Source organism: Phaethon lepturus, unplaced genomic scaffold, assembly GCF_000687285.1.
Source record: "Phaethon lepturus isolate BGI_N335 unplaced genomic scaffold, ASM68728v1 scaffold7636, whole genome shotgun sequence".
Taxonomy (NCBI): domain Eukaryota; kingdom Metazoa; phylum Chordata; class Aves; order Phaethontiformes; family Phaethontidae; genus Phaethon; species Phaethon lepturus.
The window spans coordinates 647-21,029 of NW_010545520.1; the positions used below are offsets into that span (position 1 = coordinate 647).

Here is a 20,383-nt window from a genome sequence, read left to right on the forward strand (position 1 = left end):
GATGGAGATTCTCCTTGCCTCTCTTTCTGTTGTTAATATACTTGTGAAAACATTTTTTAGTATCCTTTACGACTGTGGACAGACTGAGCTCTAGCTGGGCTTTTGCCTTTCTAATTTTGTCCCTGCTTGACCTAACAAGATCCTTGTAACTCTTCGTGAGTTGCCTGCCCCTTCTTCCAGAGGTGATAAACTCTCCTCTTTTCCCTGAGTCCCAGCAAAATCTCCCTGTTCAGCCAGGCCGGTCGCCTTCCCCGCCAGCTCTTCTTACGGCACATGGGGACTGCCTGCTCCTGCGCCTTTGAGATTTCCTTCCTGAACACTGTCCAGCCTTCCTGGACCCCTTTGTCCTTCAGGACTGTCTCCCAAGGGACTCTCTCAACCAGTGACCTGAACAGGCCAAAGTCTGCCCTCCGGAAGTCCATGGCAGCAGTTTTGCTGACCCCTCTCCTTACTTCACTCACAATTGAGAATTCTATCATGTCGTGGTCGCTAAGCCCAAGACGGCCTCCAGCCACCACATCTCTCACCAGTCCTCCTCTGTTTGTAAACAGCAGGTCCAGCAAGGCACCTCCCCTGGTGGGCTCCCTCACCAGCTGTGTCAGGAAGTTATCCTCCACACACTCCAGGAACCTCCCAGATTGTTTCCTCTCTGCCATGTTATACTTCCAGCAGATGTCCAGTAGATTCAAGTCCCCCACAAGAACAAGGGCCAACGAATGCGCGACCTCCGCCAGTCACTTATAGAATGTCTCACTATTTCTTATGTGAGTCTAATTCTATTAGAACTACCACAAGCACATTTACCAAAAATGAATTTCTAGAGAACAGAATATGGAGTAATTACAGATCTAAGGATAATTATATGTACTAGTGTGAGGAAAGGAAACAGAGCTATGCATTTATGTTAATGTGAATGGAAATAAAAAATACAGCAAATCAAAATGGCACAGAGTGCATCTCTTAACTAAAGTATTTAAGGAATGTGTATTGGAAGCTTTTACAAAAAGGAGAGAAACATTACTTCAGTTTTATTCCTCAGTAATGAACCTGATGCTGCAGTGTGTGACTCCAGGGTTTAGGTCAAAAGAAATACATTCTGCTACACCATTTTATAGTATAGCTTAAGTTAACACTTCCCTTTTAACCCCCTTCACCCCACTATCATATACCATTCAGTTTATAAGGACATTTTCCATCAAATCAAGCCTATTATGCTGTTTTCCACAGACTTTTTAACAAGACTAAGAATACTGAATTAGGAAGTTCAGAAATCCATTTTCATAAATGGAGAAATCATTACATTAACTTCTCATATTATTTGTTAATTACATTACTGACAGCACTGGGTTTCATTTTAAAATGCTTTAATTAGTGTGCATAAGGCACTGGATATCAATTTATCTGAAAATAACAAAGCAGATGGAACAAAGATTTTTGCAAGGTAGAAACTGAAAGCTCCCTCCAGTAACTTGCTGCAACATGTCCTTGACCTGTGTGTCAGAAATTTCATTTTCTGGATGCTAATTCTACATAATTAGAGTGGAAGAGAGAAACATCAGTTTTAACCATTTGTTAATACGTTAAAAATTGTTATTAGAGCCTGCAAAGGAAATGGCACTGAACCATAGCCACAAAGTATGAATCAGAAAGCACTTGTAAGAACTCTACTCTGTGTACTCTTTTCACTGAATCCAACTATAACAGAAATTTTACAATCAGAATGTATCTGTTAGAAAGTTAATAAACTAATTATCTTTTTAAAATTACCTGAGTTTCTTTCTTATTTGTTCCTTCTTCTAAATCAGACTGGTGCTCCTGTTCATTTTCATCACTCTGGTGAAAGAAGTGGGAGAGAAAAATAAATAAGCTGTTGAAAGCTTACTGAGATTTTAAGGCATTCTAGACTTTTAATAGGAAAATCTAAGAACAGTAGAAATGCATCTAACTAAAATGTATAGAGAATATATGATACGTATGATGAAAACTCTCAAACAACTATGTTTTCAGTACCAGAAGTAGAGAAAACAGAATTTTGCATTTGGCATATGAAAATTTTGCTTTTACAAAATTACATACTGATCCCATGACAAAGAAAAGGGAAAGGGAATCAGCTGAAACATCAACTATAACCCTTCTAATCTGACAGCAATTCTTTCAGTTGTAAGTACATGGCTACTTCTCATGTGCCAGATAATGAGTCTTACAGCTTTAGGATGCATACAATAGAAAAGAATTGATCAATGATTGTTTTTTCCTTAGATTATGATTAATTCCTATTAAGTTATGGTAATTACGGTATTCTAGAATTCTTTTTAACATTATCAATGTAACTTAGACTTAATTTTGATTTTGCTCCTGAAAGCTTCAAAACAGGCAATATGTAACTTGAACAAGCATCAGTTTTTCCAGAACAGTTAGTTATATACTGTATTACTCTAAACTATTCTCTATTTTAAGAATACACTATACACATTCCATACTGCTACAAGCTAAGGCTATAAACCAGTAGTAGCAGTTGTTTACTTACATCTTGAGTCCAAAAAGAAACTCCTGTAGATCGTCGTTTTTCTCTTGGTCGCCGCCTTTCCCTTATAGACTTAGGCTGTGACTTATCTTCTTCTTTTTCTTCCTCTTTTTTGCCCCCTTCTGTTAATAACAATTTTCTTATTCATTTAAGTATGACACAATTTAATTTTCTGAAATAATTCTCAGTCTTTAAAATGCTTACAATTAATTTTTCTACCTGAAATAAATTTGCTAAAGAGCTTCTTACCACATACAGGGTTTGCTGTAATATACATTCTTCAGAATATAGCTCTAAAAAATTGTAAATAATGTTCTAATTCTTGAATAGCAACTGTAAAATACTAATTCCACCTCAGACACCTAAACAAAACATTTCAATATTAACAGTAATACACTACAAATTGGACTTAAAATTCAATTTTCAAGTGTCGTGTAATAATTCAAACATCTGTGTCAGTAGATGTATAAAAGTACAAAATAAAGAGAAGATAATTCTTCACCATTCTTCATCAAACAAGTTTTTTTGCTTACATAAAGAATTCAATATTAAAAAAACCCAACTTTTAAAAGTCTGTTAAGTCCTCCTTAGAGTGCCCCGTTTCATTACAGTCCTCTCCATTTTTGCTCTAAGGAAGAATAAAATGGGATCTCCTAGATTAGATTAATACTGTATTACAGATTTCCTTTTTCTTTAAAAGAAATGCAATTGCAATTCAAAACCTACATAATACCTCAGGATTGTGTTTGTTCCCCTATATGTTTACAAGTAATTTGTAAAAAAAAAAAAAAAAAAAAAAAAATTAAACAAACCTGCCCAAACCCAAGTTATTTACCTATTATTATGTAGTCTATTCGGTCTGCTGTTCTTTTATTAAAGAAAGAAACCACAGTATTGGGTTCAGATAGAAGCATCACTAATAACTTAACTTTACCATCACTAGTCTTTAGAGGTAAATAAACGTTTTAGTGTGAAGCAAGAATTAAATAGAAAAGAAGGAAATACAAATATTCATGGTGAACATACACCTTTCCTAATTAAATAAATGATGATTTTACCTCTGGGCTTTCAGACGGTAATGTATTTCTCCTCCTAAAGTCATAATTCGAAAAAAAAAAAACCTGCTGTAGCTAATATTTACCCATGAAAATCTTTTCCATATAACAGTCTAGAAAGAGTTTCCTAGAGTAAGCATGCATTACTGAAGAATCTTAATCCAAATTTCAGTTCATGTTAGGACAGAAGGAAAAAAAATCACAAAGCTTATCCCTGAAGCTTAGCCCCAATAACTTCCTCAGAAAATACCAGTCTAGGGAAAATGGCAATACTGTTACATAGTTCATAGAAATCTGATCAATGGATTATTTAATCTGATCCTCTGTATGACAAAATTATCAATTTCAATCAGTAATCCTATTCAATTTATGATCAATAATTTGAATTAAAGTATTTCTCCCAAGTCAACTGTGGCATGCCTCTGAGAGAGAACAGGAGATCACACTGTATGTCAACAGCCTCCTCTGACAGGCAACTAAACAGGCACAACACCTCTGGGAATTATAGCAGGTGATTCACATTTGAAATGAGGGCAAACACTCTGTGACATCAGAGAAAAGCTTTTTTTCCTGAATCACACATCTGATCCTCAGCTTAAGATTACATAAACCAGTTAAGTATCTAAAAGTATGGTTCCATTAAATAGTCTGAACTACCACTGCAAATATCCCCCTCCCTTTGCTTTCAGCTGCTCATAAAACCCTGAGAGGTCCTTAAAGCCTTAAAGCATTGTTCCAGTCCTTCAATGTGGAAGGTCTGAAACAAAACCCCAGTTATTTAGCAATTATTTAATGAAGTAAAATTCCTCCTCAATACCTGCAAGTATTTAAACCCTGAAATGTGGTATTTTTTATTATGCTTGCTGCATTAAAGGAGAAATGAAAGCATTATGTGGATACTGGTGCTATTTGACATTTCTATGGCCCACCAGTGGAAAACACAGATACACAAACCAAATGGCTGCAAAACACCACCAAGTACAGAAAACCTTTTTTCCCCTCTATATGCAAATGTAGGAATTTCTTACAGAAGATGTGAGTAAGATACATCCCCAGTGGCCTTACATACTGCCTTACATTTGAACTACCTTTAAAAACATAAGCTGTTCTTTGTCAACTAAAACAAAAAACCAAAACCCCTTCACAAACAGTACTCATACCTCTCTCACTTTCCTTTGTTCCACTCCGAGAATAGGCAGAAGTTATACCTATAAGACTGTTTGGTCTGTTTAGTTGACTTGAAGTTGAAAGAGAGCTAGTGGAGGTGGAGAGCGAAGAGGTGGATGATGAAGAAGTTGAAGTTGAAGTTGGTCTATAGCGATGATATGGCTATTCAGCAGAAAAACGTCAAAATTAATTTACCAAGCTTAAACAAATATAAACCACATGACATTAAAACATTTAAATATACAAATAATTCTTATAAAATAAAATTAAAATATTATAGTTGGAGTTAAGATCCATATAATTTCTCTACCTAAAGAGACCCATCATGAAAATACCTCTTCAACAGTTCGGGAATATCTTTGTCTATAATCATCGTCTTTAGTTTCAGATTCCTTCTTTTCTTCTTGTTTTTCTTTGTCTTGCTTTTCTTTCTCTTCTTTTTCTTTTTCTTCATTTTCCTGTTCTCTGGTTCGCGTGGGACGACTCCTTCCTATAGTTTTTTCAGCTTCTTGAAGATCTGTCAGTGTTACGCCCTGTGAAAACAACAGTCAGCAAACAATGTTTCAGTATATCACTTGTATTAATGTAGACGATCACATTATAAATATATATTTTAAGGACAAAATTCAGCTTAAGAAAATGAATTCCATTAAGAATGGAATTCCATTAATATAATTCCATATATTCTACCTATAAGCTTTTCTCTTGAATCTTGGAACCAAACATCCCTCTCTGATTAGTGGCAAGTGTTTGCTGTAATGTGTTCTACCACAGATTCTCCAGCAACACATTTTTCAGTTGAACTAGTACATATAGATTATGTAAAAATCGTACAGAAATCATTTAAGAACCCACTAGATCCTTCCAATATAATAATAAGCACACTAAATATTTTTGAAAGAACCCTAAAAATACCATACTTATCAAATTTTCAGAAATGTTGATATTTTACCCACTCACTGCAACTGGATTTTTAGGTCACCAACACACAAAAAAAATGCATTGACAGCACCAGAGAAAGTTATAACTCATTTCTTATTTCCCTGTTATTCTGAGACTAAAAACTCGTTTTGAAATAAGCTCGGAAAGCAAAGAATTTTGGAAGACAGCTTTTCTCTCCTTCACTTTTATCTGACTGAGATACTGCTCAAAACACTTTGTATTCTTTGAATACGAACACTTCGAACCTATTCTTCAAAGCCAACTTTGCAGCTTATCAGTTATTTTATTGCTTTTTGTGTTGATAATATTTTAATACAGTACTTCCTGGTAGTTTCTTCACTGTAAAGATTCAACAATAGCTGGCCTGTGGTTTGACCATCTCTCAGGGCTCTGAATTAGTATCAAGAGGTAAAAAAGAACTCCAGTAAGATAAAGTTGTATCAAGCAGTGTGAATATCTCAGTACGAAATGTAATCAGAAATATGAGCTTAAAACTGCAAAGATTTGAAAGTAACATTGGTAAACAATGTAGATACAGACTTGGCATTAAAGCAGATAAGAATGATGGCTAAGAGTATTTCTTTGTGCTGTTTTACCTAGGGACTATTTGCTGATTATTCTCAGTTTGTCAGCAGACACGAAAAGATATGGGTAGACACACTCCAGAGGATAGTGGTTGGTAATTGCTTCACTGCCCAAAGAGTATTCAAGTACCATTTAGAGATAATGTATTTTGCTACTGTCACATCCTTCCTTATGTTAGGATTGCAATTTAGTATGAGGTAGTTCTGATAGAAATTGGGAAGAACCATCAAATACATCAGTATGTAAACTAAAAGAGAGAAACGCTGAAAGGAGACATGCAGTTATATTCTAGATTATTAGCAAGTAACAAAAAACTCTTCTTAATGCTCTTCCGTGTCCACAGAAACTAGGTTGAATATAATTTTTTCTATGTCATGGATCTTACTAGCTATTCATATGTTGGTCAGCTCAATCACATTATTTTCAATAGTCCAAAAGACTTAGAAATGGAAGTAAATAGAGTACACTATCCCTGTTTCTCAACTATTAAGTCTTCAGCCAGAAGCATATAGCTGTTAGTTCCTGAAGAATTCAAAGCCTTCGATTTAAGTATCTACATAACATCAGATACAACTACTTGAGTAAGCCATTTTACCATAATGCAATCAGAAACTTCCTTTCACTGGAGGAGTCTGTGCTTTCAAATTTGTATTAAGTCACTCTTCAGTAATTAGAAAAAGCAACTTTCAGTACACAATGAAGGCTCCTAAAGCTTTCAGAGGAGAAAGGGGAAAAAAAAGAGGCTTTATTTCATGCAGTACAAATTGTTCTATACCAGGAAGACCCATCAGTTTATTTGTAGCTTTATGGGGAAATTAAAGCTTCACTGTACTCAGGGAGTTACATGGGTATGTTTCCCTAAATACAGAAGTTTTAATAAAACTATACCTGCGTAGATCTTCTAGACTGTCTTGCTTGCCTGGATCTAGCTTTTCTTTGGGACTCTGACTCTTCATCCCGTACTGGAGTGAGGTATGATCTAAAGAGTTAATTACAAACAAAATTGGCAAACAATTTTTGCACAAATGTATTAAATGGTCAGAAAAAATCCGCACAACACAGTATGACTGAAAAACAAAGCAGTTAGAAGAAAATCTTTAACTATGCGAGACAGATTATATTTTAGTCATTTCATCCATATCATAATGATCAAGGACAACAGCCTCAGAACTCAATTAAAATACAGTGTTTTCCTACCTAATTCAGATTTCTTTTTATCATTTTCTCTAAATATAACTTAAGCTTTTTTGGTATTTCACTAGTGTACTAACATAGGGGTAGAAGACCTCAGAGATTCATCCAATTACACATTTGTACATAAATATATGTCTGTGTGTGTAATAACTTTTAACATAACTTTTAGGCTTTTAGAAAAAGTTTAATGTACTGCTAATGCAGAAAACCTAATTATACCATCTATTGCACCAGAGATTACAAATCATTGAGGAGGTGGTTACCATATTTTCATATGAATCATCCATGCTTTGAGTAATCCAGCTGTATTTAAAAAACTGTGTTTAAAAATAAATCCTCGTGAAACATAAAAATCCTGCAGAGTAAGCAGGTAACTATAATCAAAGCCAAAAGGCTACTAGATTAGACATACAAGGTCTGGACTCTAAAGTAAAAATTCTCAAATCCAGATAACTGGGGTGAAAAAAAAAAAAAGAAAAGAAAAAGAAAGAGAGATACATATACATGCATAAATGTCTGTATTTGTATGTATGTAACATGTATATGTATGTATGTATGTAAAACCATCATTAAAGAGCTTCAAAGTTTTTAATGCATTTATTGATTTTCTATTACACAATATTCTGGGAATGCTGTTATAATTTAACATATCTTTAAAACTCCTAGATTAGCTAAAAATTGGAAAATTTTGAAGAAGCAGAATGCCAAGGTTGCTAAAAGGTTACTTAAAACACAAAACCTGAGTTTCTTTAATCATAAAATTAGCTACATTAAAAATATTATAGTCAGATTCTGTAGTATTTTCTGATTGTCTATGTTTTTAAATGTCATTAGTTAAGAATAATTGGCTAATGATTCAATAATTAGCTAGTGATTATGTTTCAAAAGCCATTACTTACTAACACTTAAATAATTTCCCTATGGAAAGAGCAGTTCTTTAGTCACCTAATTATGTATTTGCTAGCCTTAGCACATACTAAAAACAATTCTAAAACAGTTTTAAAAATAAACTTAGTTAATAAATTTTAAAAATAAACTTCATTGACACAGACCTGTGGATTACTACCTATGTTCTATCCCTATTAAACAAATTACCCCAAAACACAAGAAAACATTTATAACTAGCTGCTATACCTACAAATGTACAAACATCTCCTATCTTATGACACATCTTAAAAAACAATCCCACCTATATTAATTTGATTTCCCTATCCTGTTCTCTTGCAAAGAGCATTTATTATAGACTTTCCATTTTCATAGAGCCCTAGGCCCTATCTGTATTAGGAAAAGGGTGCTTGTTAGCTGCTTTAGCTAACATGACCTGAAATACTACCTTCCTAGGAGATGTTGATTGCAGAGCAAGTGTAATCTTTAGGGCTTGAAAATGTCTACAAATTACTCCATATAACTTGCTCTTTAGTATCTGGTGTACATACACCTACCCTCCAATAAATCTGAAATACCTGAAACCTCACTGAGGGAAAATGAAAACTCTCAGCTGGTCAGGTGCACAATAATACAGCTACTGTCAGAGCCGAAAGTTTCCCCTGGGTATGTCACACAGTATTATTAATGATACAAAGATTTAAAGATTCAATTTTATCATTCTCTTCCCTGTTTCTCTAAACCAATCCTAAAAATTAGATCAAGAACATAGCTTCTTCAGCTATTCCAAAAGGACGCACCATTAGCTGCTTCATCACTAAGAGTAGTTTATGTCCTTACTTTTCAAATACCCTTTGAAATACTATTTCAAACATATTTTCTAAATACACACTTTCAGCCTATAAATATGGATCAACCAACTTCATTTATTAAGAAAATATTTAACAGACAATATTTCATATATAGATAAGTTTTTATGTGCATATAAACATACATAGATACACACACATGCACATATACGTATGTATCTGTATATATACAGATAGATATGCATGTGCTGATATTTAGAGCACTACTTTCTCACATGCATGCAGAAATTCTAGTTTTGCTGATTTCTAAGATTTAATGGACATTTTAATAGGTCATCAAGAATGCATCTGCAACACTGCATTACACAATCGACCCAGAGTCAGATGAAAACAAGGCATTTCAGGCCAACTGCAGGTATCTAAAACATATGTAGTATATGCACATTAGTATACACATATTAGTGAGAGCAAACAAGACAGCAAAAGCCTTAATTCTAAATTTCCTTGTTTTTCTAGCTCATATGAGACTGAAATAGCATTTGCATTTTAAAATTGGAACTACTTTTGAAAAAAAATTTATTTTGTTGGGTTTGCTTTTGATTTGTCGGGTTCAGTCAAATTTTGCTATGGAAAACGCAGGTTTTGACTACAGTTGTTACTGAAATGGGTTTTAAGCACATGTGGGCACCTCCTGAATCATGGTGGGGAAGCAAAAAAACAATAGAAGTTATTTCATCTCAGTTTTGGGTATGACAGGAAGACGACTATGGAAAACAGACTATCCTAAATAGGCCTAAAGCTATGAGGAATCTTTAAATGTTCTTACTGTGTTAAGTGAACCAAAAGAATGAAGGTTTTCTCTGTAACAACAAACAGCTTCATTACCTCTGTGAACATACAGAGATACACACATCTGGCACTGATAACAGGAGTTATATTTCAAAACTACTACAGGAGCAACACAGAAATCTGAACTGACATTTCAGTGGAAGGGTTAAAGGATAAGCATTTATAAGTATCCAGAACAAGAACCCAGGGAAAGCTAATAGGAATTAAGAACCTTGGAAAATCTTATTTTTGCTTCCATAAGTAGCAGGTAACAACTCTTTACGGAAACATAAAATGCACCAATCTTAACTCATCCTCCATGTAACTGTAACAGGAGAAAACACTATATTCTTAAAATAAGATTTACATCAGCTTCTCACTCATTCTTCATGCTGAACAGCTCTTAGACCATTGCATTTACAACTGTATATTATGCTTCAAGTAGAAGAGACCCTGATTGGTGCAATGAAATAAACAGAATGTGTTGGGTTCAATACTCTTTTTAAAACTCAGTAGTGCCAGGCATACAAAACAGGCATAGAAAAAATGCTATGTTGCAACTTATTAGCATACTGCCTATGGCACAGTAGCTCAATCAGCAGCAATATACTTGTTACAAGTAAATAATTATTGATTTTCTTATCTTTAACTCTTTTTTACATAGATCCATTATGGGTATTTATAAGAGGACTCATTTAATCTATTAACAGAAATACAAATATGAAAATACCACATACCAAATGAGAACCCAAGGCCAGTCAAAAAGATACAATATCAAATTTTAAATTTCATGAAAGGTCTCTACTAGTACTAAGCTCTTACATAAATAGAGGCATGTCGCTAATTGTTTCAGCAGGCAAACGGCAAGCAAACACCAGCGCTTTACATACTGTACTACCCAAATTTGTGGTAACCAACACATTCCTTTAAATAAGAAAAAAATATAACTTTTGTATGAGAGCAACATTACTCTTAGGACCTTTACACACCTCCGTCTCTCCCTGACCTCTGATGTTGAGGACACAGTGCCAGAAGTAGCTGTAGTCATGGCTGTGGTAGTGGCTGTAGCATTTACAACAGATGGTGCAACAGGAACGGTCACTGCTGTAGGAACACTGTCCTTTTCTTTCTCAGTACTATCCTCAGCCCACAAACGATTTGAGGTACTACAGCGTAACAAGCAGCAACACAAAAAAAGAGAAAAGGAAACAGCTAAACAATGAAAGCACTTTACTAAACAACTAATAACATGTAAATTGAGGGATGGATTTTTTTTTTTAAAAACAGACTGAGAAATGTCTCTATTATGAAAGCTCAACTTGAGCTATTAAATTGAATAAAATAAGAATTGAGCAGTTCACAATAATTGAACTTTTATTCTTCACACCCTTCTAACATTGGATTTATTCTTTTATACTAATATGGCTGTCACTTTACAGTAGAAAGCCATTCACAATTTTTGAGCCAAATTGTATAAAATCAAAACAAATTTAACAGGAAAGTGAAAAAATCCAGAGCCCCAGGATCTACTAAACAAGAACGCATGCACATACATAAGCACACAGTAGACCTGACGAAAAAAAAAGGAAAAAAAGAAGTGTGCTGGTGCCATTACCTGCTTTGTACACCTGCTGAAGTAGAACCCGTTGTACTCTTTGTAGTAGTGTTTGCGCTGGCAGGCAGTGTTTTCTGAAGACCAGCAGAAGAGGTAACTGTTGATGCAGTACTTGGAACATTAGAACTAATCAAATCATCTTGTCTTCTACCAAAGGAGCCACTGAAGGAGAGACATGTACAATGGATGTATTTGTATTACTTATTTTTGCTCACTAAAATATCACAGAGCCGTGAACCATCCATTAAACTCATGCCTGTGTATGCTGTGTCTCAGGTGAGTCTTGCAAACTTCTGGGGAAAAAGAAGCATTTTCTTCACTAGGACTTTTAAATTATGACTTCAGAGGGCAGCAGAAGTGTCCCTTTGTCTCCTCGAGGAGAAACAGTCAGGACTAAGAATGGCATCTCACTGGTTTATGTATGACTTTCTTGATTGCATCTACTGAAGTATTCATCTAGGGCCCCCAATGTCCCATTTTTAAACTGCTGTTTCACCCGCACTGAATACCTCAGAAAATGCACAATTTTACTCCACAGCTTGTCAGAAAAGAAAATGCCATCAATATCACTGTTGTTATAATTTTCAACCAATAAAATGTACTGTTTTGTTTTGGTTTTTTTTTAACTTTAATCATTCCCAGAAAAAATAACCTCCCACTCAGGCTTTTCCCTTGCTCTTCAAGTTGTAAAGAAGATCCAGTGGTTTCAACATTTTTATCCATTGGTTCTGGATGAACAAATTTTGCATTACCAAGTAAGGATGTTTGCCCATGACTAAAACCCAGAAACCACAGTTAGAACAGACAGATCATCATACTAATAACTGCAAAAAATGTAAGGAAACATGCTTGTCATTCTACAAGTATTCATACATACTTGTTGAATGTACTTGTACTACATTCTACAAGTACATTCAACAAGTACTACATTACTACTAATGAATGTAGTTCATACATTCTACTTGTACATGTATACATTCTACAAGTACTTGTATAGTACTTGTACATTCTACAAGTACTATAAAAAATTAATAGTAATTTTTTCTATTACTATCAATTCTATAATGACAAAGAAAAAACATAACTGTACAACTAAGGAAATACACCAGTAAAGCACCACATGCAATTTAAAAGTGATGAGTACATTTTGTTTGAAGACTGGAGTGTAAATATTGATAAAAGCTAACATGCAAAGATTGTTCTCATATATCAACTGTTGATATTTTCCATCCAGAACAGATCTGTGCAAATTCTTTCCTAAACCTAAATTTAGGAAAATTGAGTTTTCTTTTTAAGGCAGGAGGTTAACAAAGATGCAAGATGCATTATGCTGTCTGAAACAGCCTGACTATATGCCACTGACAACATCAGTGTCAAGACTAAAAAAAGTTAAGTACCCATCACCACATACATCAGCAGCACATACCAATATGCAGCTTAGCTACCTGAATCTTTTCTTTTGATCTATTCATTTTAGATATTTATTGCTCCACTAATTCCAATCAAGAAATTTACTCAAATAGCTAAATTGAAAATACACAATGGAGTAAGGATAGTCAGGTATATATTTGGAAGATTTGATTCCTTCTGAGAAAATCCTGAAAATAGGAACCATGCACACCTGAAAATTATTTTCATATTAATCATCAGTTACTTTGCATTCAAGTTAATTTTACATATGTATCCTACGATGCTGATAGACAACATAAGTATGGCTATAATCCACCATTATGGAGAGCAGCCCAAGACCTCTGATACTGTTGTGCAAAAACCAAAATTAAAGAGAGACAATATTTTTCCCCTTTTCCTTTCAGATACCAAGCAGAATTACTTCTTATTCCAACATTTAAAATAGTTATCTTTGGCTACTAGAACGAGTCAAATGAACCTCAAATGGAAATAAACAACAGGAAAAAGGAAGCATATAATTTTAATTACATAGGAGTTGCTGCAACACTCTAAGCTACTAAAAATGGTGTAGCTTTAAAATCAGCACGAGCATTGCATCAGCGTAAGTACATACTTTTCAACTATTACGAACAACATTTCAACATGTCACCATTCAATTCTGAACAGTTCTTACAAAGTGATTCAGTACTGTTTCTTTTAATCTGTAAGTTTATTTTGATAAAAAAAATAGAGAGAAAAATCCCACACCTTCTTTGATAACTTGTGTTTAATGATGTAGGACCTTCATTCAAACTGTTTTTCTTGACATCTTCCTCCCATTTTCTCCGGGTATATGAACTGCCACCACGTATTGAGCTAGCAGACGAGTCCCTGTAAAAAAGTTTTAGTTTAATGAACTTGTATTAAAGAAGGTTGTTCTTGACATGAGCTGAAAAGGACCTTCAAATTAAAGATTAAAACCCTGGATAACACACTTAAAATAAACGTAACTGCACAGAACAGGAATAAATTACCTTTATGGGAATAATTTTCAAGCTCCTGTGGAAAAATACTACATTCATACTAACACTGTTAGAAATATGATAGAAAAGTAGCATAAAAAGAAAAAAAAACTGCTAAAGAGGATTTAATCAACATGAAATCAACCATTAGCTTTTATCTGTGACCATTGCTGGCTTTGTTTTTCTCAAAAAAGGAACAAGAGGCTTTTCTGTTTGCTCCTGAGATCATCCAACGCAATAAAAGGAAAACTACTTGTGTTTTTTAGAAATTGATTTTTCATTCTTGGGTGTTATAAGAAGTAGTGCAAAAGCTGACTAGCCTTTAGAACATGTGATACTGTAGACTAGTGTAAACAGGCCTGCAGTAGCCATTCCCGAGTGGTCTGCCATGTATCACTAACTGACATTACTTTAGTCATAAGGAATTTCCAGCTTGTTGTTGCAGTTTATAGCAGCAAGACATAACCTTGCAAAAATCTACTTAGAAAAACTACCCCGAAAACAGACACCGAGATGCAAAAAACCTAATTTCTAATAAGAATACCAGCTCAAGATCTGAAGTAAAGTTCAGACAGAAGGAAGAACTATACATAAAAGGCAAACTGATGTGAAAGGGAAAATAAAATCAAAATTTTGTAGAGATGTACTTTATGTTCAGCTAACTCTGGCCTTCAGAATTTACCTCTTTTTGCACAAAAATTTATGCTAGCACTTCTGCGGTTGGAAACAACTTTAGAAAATGATCAAACACAGGCCAATGCAGTGTTATTTCTTACCACCACAGAGAAACACAAATTCTGAGATATCATCTACCAAAGAAAGGTCCTGCAACATGACAATTTTTTCATAATTACGGAAGGTTTCACTTTGCCAAGACACTACAGACTTCAGCACTTTTGCTGTAGCATTGGCTACTTGACTGAGGCTGGATGTCTGAGATTTGTTAATCTAAAGGCCCAGCTGGGATTCATCTTTAAGTCCTTTCCATTACTCACAGTAGGATGTTAGCTGGATTACACTACATCACCAATAAGCTAGACAAGCAAGTGCTCAGACTGGTAGAACAAGAACCCAGCATTAAGCTAAGCCAACAAGCAAGGACGAAGATCTGGGACAAAGGCAGAAACCTTAATAATTTATGAAGGTACCTGTAGGGCAGATGGTTAAATTCTGCATGTAAAGAAGATCAGACCAAATGTCAAAAATCTCTTATATGGCTTTAAGTAAGCAAGCTGAGTCGTCTGCCACATTACACACTAGGCAAAGTATTGGTGCCTAAATAGGCTGGCCTAAAAGCAGGCTTCATCTCCGGTACACCAAGGAATACAGAAATTTCGCAGCTCAATTGTTTGATCAGCACTGGGACTAATGAGACTGATGACCCCAGTTCACCCAATGCATATGAGGAAAAATATGTTCTTGCTGATGCCCGCTTTTGGAACTGTGTCTGTGAATAAGCCACGATGGTTAAGACTGGCACGTCAAGGACGCAAATAAACCTCAACACTGAAGCAAAATTTAATCCCTTTGTTACAAGCAATAACAGCTTCTAAGAAATAAAATGCTAACGAAATATTTACCCCAATCTTAAGGTATCATCTAGTTAAGACACCTTTGGAGAACAGGAGTTTTTGAGAAGATCTCAAAAGAATAAAAACTGAAATAGTAATAGTCTCAGAAACAAACCAAAACCGACAAACTCAGCCTCAAAGAATATAGTAGTCCACAGAATGATAAGCACAAACAGAAACTCCAAACTGCCCTGTTACAGAAATACAGATTATAAAAATCTGGCCAAGTAACATGAGAGATGCTAACAAACTAAGCTGAACTTTATGGGAGTGTAAGAACTGCAATATCCCTGTTTCGAAGCAGAATTTGTCACCCAGAGACTAAACTTAGGCAACAGTATTCGGCAAGCATAAGAAAAGCCAGTATTTATCTTGTGAACCATTCTCAAGAGTAGCAACAAAGAAGCTCCAGTTCAGACATAAGGAGATTTACAGTCTTATAGACAATGATTATAATAGTACATTTTGAGCAATGACAGGATTTTCAGTTCAGGTCATCCAATACTCAGCTATCTAGATACGATCCAACAGAAACAAGACATTAGGGAGACTTCTAAGTTTTGCACTACGCATTCTATACTAACTCAAGAAAATGTCAGAGTAGGGCTTCAATAAAGGAGAGAAATGAAAAATGGGAAGGTTCTGAAAGTGTAAGTATGCCATGGAAGTACCCCAAATCCTAACAGGTAACAAGCCTATGCACCTAAAGTTTTTGTTTCTTTTATACTGAAAGCTACAGAAGAAATATCAGTAAAGGAAGTAAAAATCTCCAAAAGAAGATGAAAGGTCAACATGTAAACAAGAAAAACGGAAGAACTGCTTTTGCAACTTAACTATGATTTTTGTAAATCATTGCTGCTGCACGATGTGGTTTTAGGCAAACACTGTAAGAAACAAACACAGCACTTTATTACTATCAAAAGTAATAATGAAGCCCAGCAGCTGCACTCCATAGCACACGACAAAGCAGTAAAATGGTTTTAGCACCAGCTTCAGTAGCTTGAAGTTTACAACTTCATATTTTGGATTTTATTTATTTTCTCCCCAAGAAGACAACACTCATTGCCCAGTTTTGCTCTGGTCATATAACAATTTGGATTTTTACCCTTTGGATAAAAGGGTCATAAAAAACCTTCAGGAATTGAATTATCTTATGGATTAGCATAATCTATAGAGCAGGATATGGCTATAATTAGTGTTGTCTTAAAATCAGTATGTTTGTCAGCCACTCTAAAATCAAGTAATTTTATATTTAACAGAAATTGTAAGTTCAGAGTTTCACCTGTTTTCTTTTTCATCAATGTCAGAGGTACTGGCCAGTCGTCTTGGTATTGTAGGTGCAACATATGCAAGTCGAGTTCCTTTTCCATCTTTCTCCTGAAAGACATGTATTTTTTATCAAGTGTTACTATTTTGAGTATACTGCTATTGGCTGGAAAACCATCATTATGACAACTTTAGCTGTATTTACTGTGACCTGATTATACAAATTAGTTTTAAGCTATAGTTAAATATCATAAGGACTACAATAGGAAAGGGAAACTTTCATTCTAGTGATGCAAATTATTTGATTTCCTTTTTTCCTGCTATGCTGCAGTACAATTCCAACACTGATTACTGAAAGCAACTTTTTTACTGTTTTTATATAGTATAGTATTATTAATCCTGAAACCATTTAAACATTTGTACTTGAAAAAGAACCCTATACTGTTCAGTTACCTGTTCCAAATTAATCCTTAACTTGGTTCAGTGTGTTCATGTTTAATTATAGAACTAAAATTTTGTAAATAAAAAATTACTATGGAATACAAAAAGAGACTCCTTTTTTGTAAGATTCTTTCAACACTGCTCTCCAAGTGATGCCAAAAATTATCAAACCTCTGATCTCCCTTAACTGTAAAAACTACTACTAGCACTGCAAGTCCCAAAAAGGAAAAAGCCCCAGACCTCTTGTACCAGGTCACCAGACGACGAAGGTGCATACTACACTTTTTAAAGACACTATGCAGAAGCTTGCATAATTTAACTTTTCAGAATTTTGGTAAAGAACAGATGTGTAGTACAGTCTTACTTCTACAATACAACATAAACATCTATACTAAGTAAGGTACATCAGTTCCTCAAAATGTTGTTTCACACTGAAAACAATTACCTTTTCTTTGTTGTCCAATGAAGAGGAAAGTCTAGGACTTGAAGCAGAACGCATAACACCTGCAGAGTCCTTTTCTTTCTGAGCTTCTTTGGAAGCAGTAATCTCTGCAAGTGCACCATAACTACCAGTTTTTCTAAGACCTAACCTCCACGAAGCAGGAGATTCATCCTTCCTTTCTTCCTCTTTGGGAGAAACCTTGGTTGTAGATGTTGGAAACTATAAAACACATGTAAATGAATTTACATTATTAACTTACATTCCCTTTGGTAATTCATGCTCCTTGCGGAGACTTGAGAACACAACTATTTTTAATAATCATAGAAGTGTTGAATTCGTAGGGGAGTTGTGGTGAGAGACAACCCACACACTCTTCTCTTACATTAGTTAATGAGATAAGAAATGTAAGACTGGTCAAGGTATGCTACTCCTCTAAAAGTTAGCTTAGAAAAACCCACACTTTGTAATACACACTGTGGTCATGAGATGCAAACTTAGAAACATGCAAATCCAGTATCAACATTTTGATTAAATATGTTATTTTGCAACCTGTACACAAACCTGTGCACACCAGGACCTCACCATAGATTTTTCACCCTTACTGGGCACAAGAACAATGCCAGTTTTGCGCAAGCCCTGCCTCCATGATGCAGGATCTAGTGACTCCACGACAGGCATGATAGGAGGAATGAAATCATACTAAAGCCGATTAAGACAAGACAGAGATGAAGATTGAAACAGTGGAAAATAGAAACGAAAGGTTGTTTTAAAACCACATAGTTTTTTTCCTACATTTACGTTAGGTAGCTCTTCATTATGGCACAAAATACCAAAAAGCACTAAGAGACTTAAAACCTTAGTAACGGGTTCTTATTAAAAACAACAAATTCAGAGACAGAATTACAGTTTGCACAGAAGAGGACAGCAAAGCCTGTTGACCTGACAAGGTCCATGGCCTAAATTCTCATATGGTTGAGAATACTGGAAGATTCACACTAACACACCTCTTCTTATCACATTTCATTCATATCCCTTAATCACATCTCATGCTAGCTCAGCTATCAAACCCATACCTTCGCTCCCAACCTCACCTTACTTCAGTACCCTCAGACAGAAAGCATTAGTGAATGCCATATAGACTGAAGAAAACCCAAATTCAAGCTTAGTACGCTGCATCTGCACCACTTGAGCAACATACTGTTTGGCCATCCATGGTGTAAAAGCAGAGAAGTAGCTGCAGTAGCACAAATGGTGCAACCCTGAAAATGCAGATGCAACATCACACACACAGTGCTGTTGTACCTTCGTTAGTAAAAACAGTTTAAAGTCTTTTTGTTAACTGACATGAGCTGCAACTGCTTCTCTAGATCACATGTACATGCCGTGCTACAAGATGATGTCTTGATATAAATGTGCATTTATTTTGTAGCTACAGAAGACCCTGACTTTTTCACAAGTATTAGAGAAGTAAGTACAGCTTACTTTTAAAATGTACCTTTTACCTTTAAGACCAAAAGATAAGCTATTAATTACCGCATAATAAAATTAGAACAAACTAAATGCCAGTGTATTCATGATTTATAAAAAGTTATTATTCAGCTTAAAATCATACTTATTTCTTCTTATTATAAAAATGTTTCTCCCCATACACCATCATTTAATCACATACCAAAAATTTATGTCTAACTGATCATTCAACGCTGGAATACCAAGCCACACCCCAGCTAGCAACAATTTGGTACCATTTTATTGCTGAAGGTCATATAGCTTAGAAGGCTTTTGCATAATATGAAATAAATTGATTGGAAGGGACAAGCTAGGAACTTTTGACTCCATGATGAAGTTCAGACAATTACAAGAAAAATTCAGTGTTTGAATTGTTAGATACCTTAGAAACTCCAGTGTGCAAAGATGATTAAGTGGACTAAAAAAATTGGGTGGAGACCACATCAGTTAAACTACCCAACCGTCACAAATGCTTGTATTACTGAAGTGATTTCAAAAAATAAACTGTACAAAGTAGGCCTATTTCCTGGCAGTAAAATTTACTCTATATTTGAATTCATTCCAGTTAGGCACAGTTATCAAACCAGCAATTACTCACAATGTCTTCCCTCCCTCACGCATTTGCTATGGTTTCTGAGGAGAACTTGTGGCTCTTGAGTTCTGTGCAGCTCCTGAGCAATGTAAATGGAGCTCCCATGACAGAGAACAGTAATTCCTTACTGGGCCAGGCGGAACTGTTCAGATTAACAAGATCACTACGGAATCTAGCTGTCTGCCCAGCCACAAAGCTCAGTGTAGTGAAACAGTAGTCATTCTTGCCAGTGAGCCATGCCCACAATTTCCCTTTCACTCTCATGTTTTTTTGAGATAAATCTTGTTGACATCAGTTGCAATGATTTTTTGTAAGGCAGCTCTTGGGATCAGGAAGGCTCGCCCAACCCTGTAGTACAGTATCACATAATACCATAGAATCACAGAATCATAGAATCGTTTGCTTTGGAAGGGATCTTAAAGATCACCTAGTTCCACCCCTGCTGTCATGGGCAGGGACACCTTCCACTACACCAGGTTGCTCAAAGCCCCATCCAGCCTGGCCTTGAACACTTCCAGGGATGGGACACCTTCTCCAGGCAACCTGTTCC

The 20,383-nt window shown here is 35.3% G+C and overlaps 1 protein-coding gene across 1 annotated transcript in view; it reads right to left on the reverse strand.

Moving 5' to 3' along the window:
• Nucleotides 1-1,767: 1,767 nt before the first annotated feature.
• Nucleotides 1,768-20,383, reverse strand: part of PPP1R12A (protein phosphatase 1, regulatory subunit 12A) — a gene marked incomplete at its 3' end in the record, with an annotated part of 43,401 nt that continues 24,785 nt past the window's right edge. The window contains exons 9-18 of the mRNA XM_010288975.1: nucleotides 17,739-17,954; nucleotides 16,869-16,963; nucleotides 13,762-13,884; nucleotides 11,605-11,766; nucleotides 10,979-11,155; nucleotides 7,162-7,252; nucleotides 5,082-5,279; nucleotides 4,740-4,908; nucleotides 2,528-2,646; nucleotides 1,768-1,833 (exon numbers count right to left, since the gene is read on the reverse strand). Of these exons, the coding sequence (XP_010287277.1) occupies nucleotides 1,768-1,833; nucleotides 2,528-2,646; nucleotides 4,740-4,908; nucleotides 5,082-5,279; nucleotides 7,162-7,252; nucleotides 10,979-11,155; nucleotides 11,605-11,766; nucleotides 13,762-13,884; nucleotides 16,869-16,963; nucleotides 17,739-17,954 (1,416 nt within the window). The remainder of the gene's footprint in view (nucleotides 1,834-2,527; nucleotides 2,647-4,739; nucleotides 4,909-5,081; nucleotides 5,280-7,161; nucleotides 7,253-10,978; nucleotides 11,156-11,604; nucleotides 11,767-13,761; nucleotides 13,885-16,868; nucleotides 16,964-17,738; nucleotides 17,955-20,383) is intronic.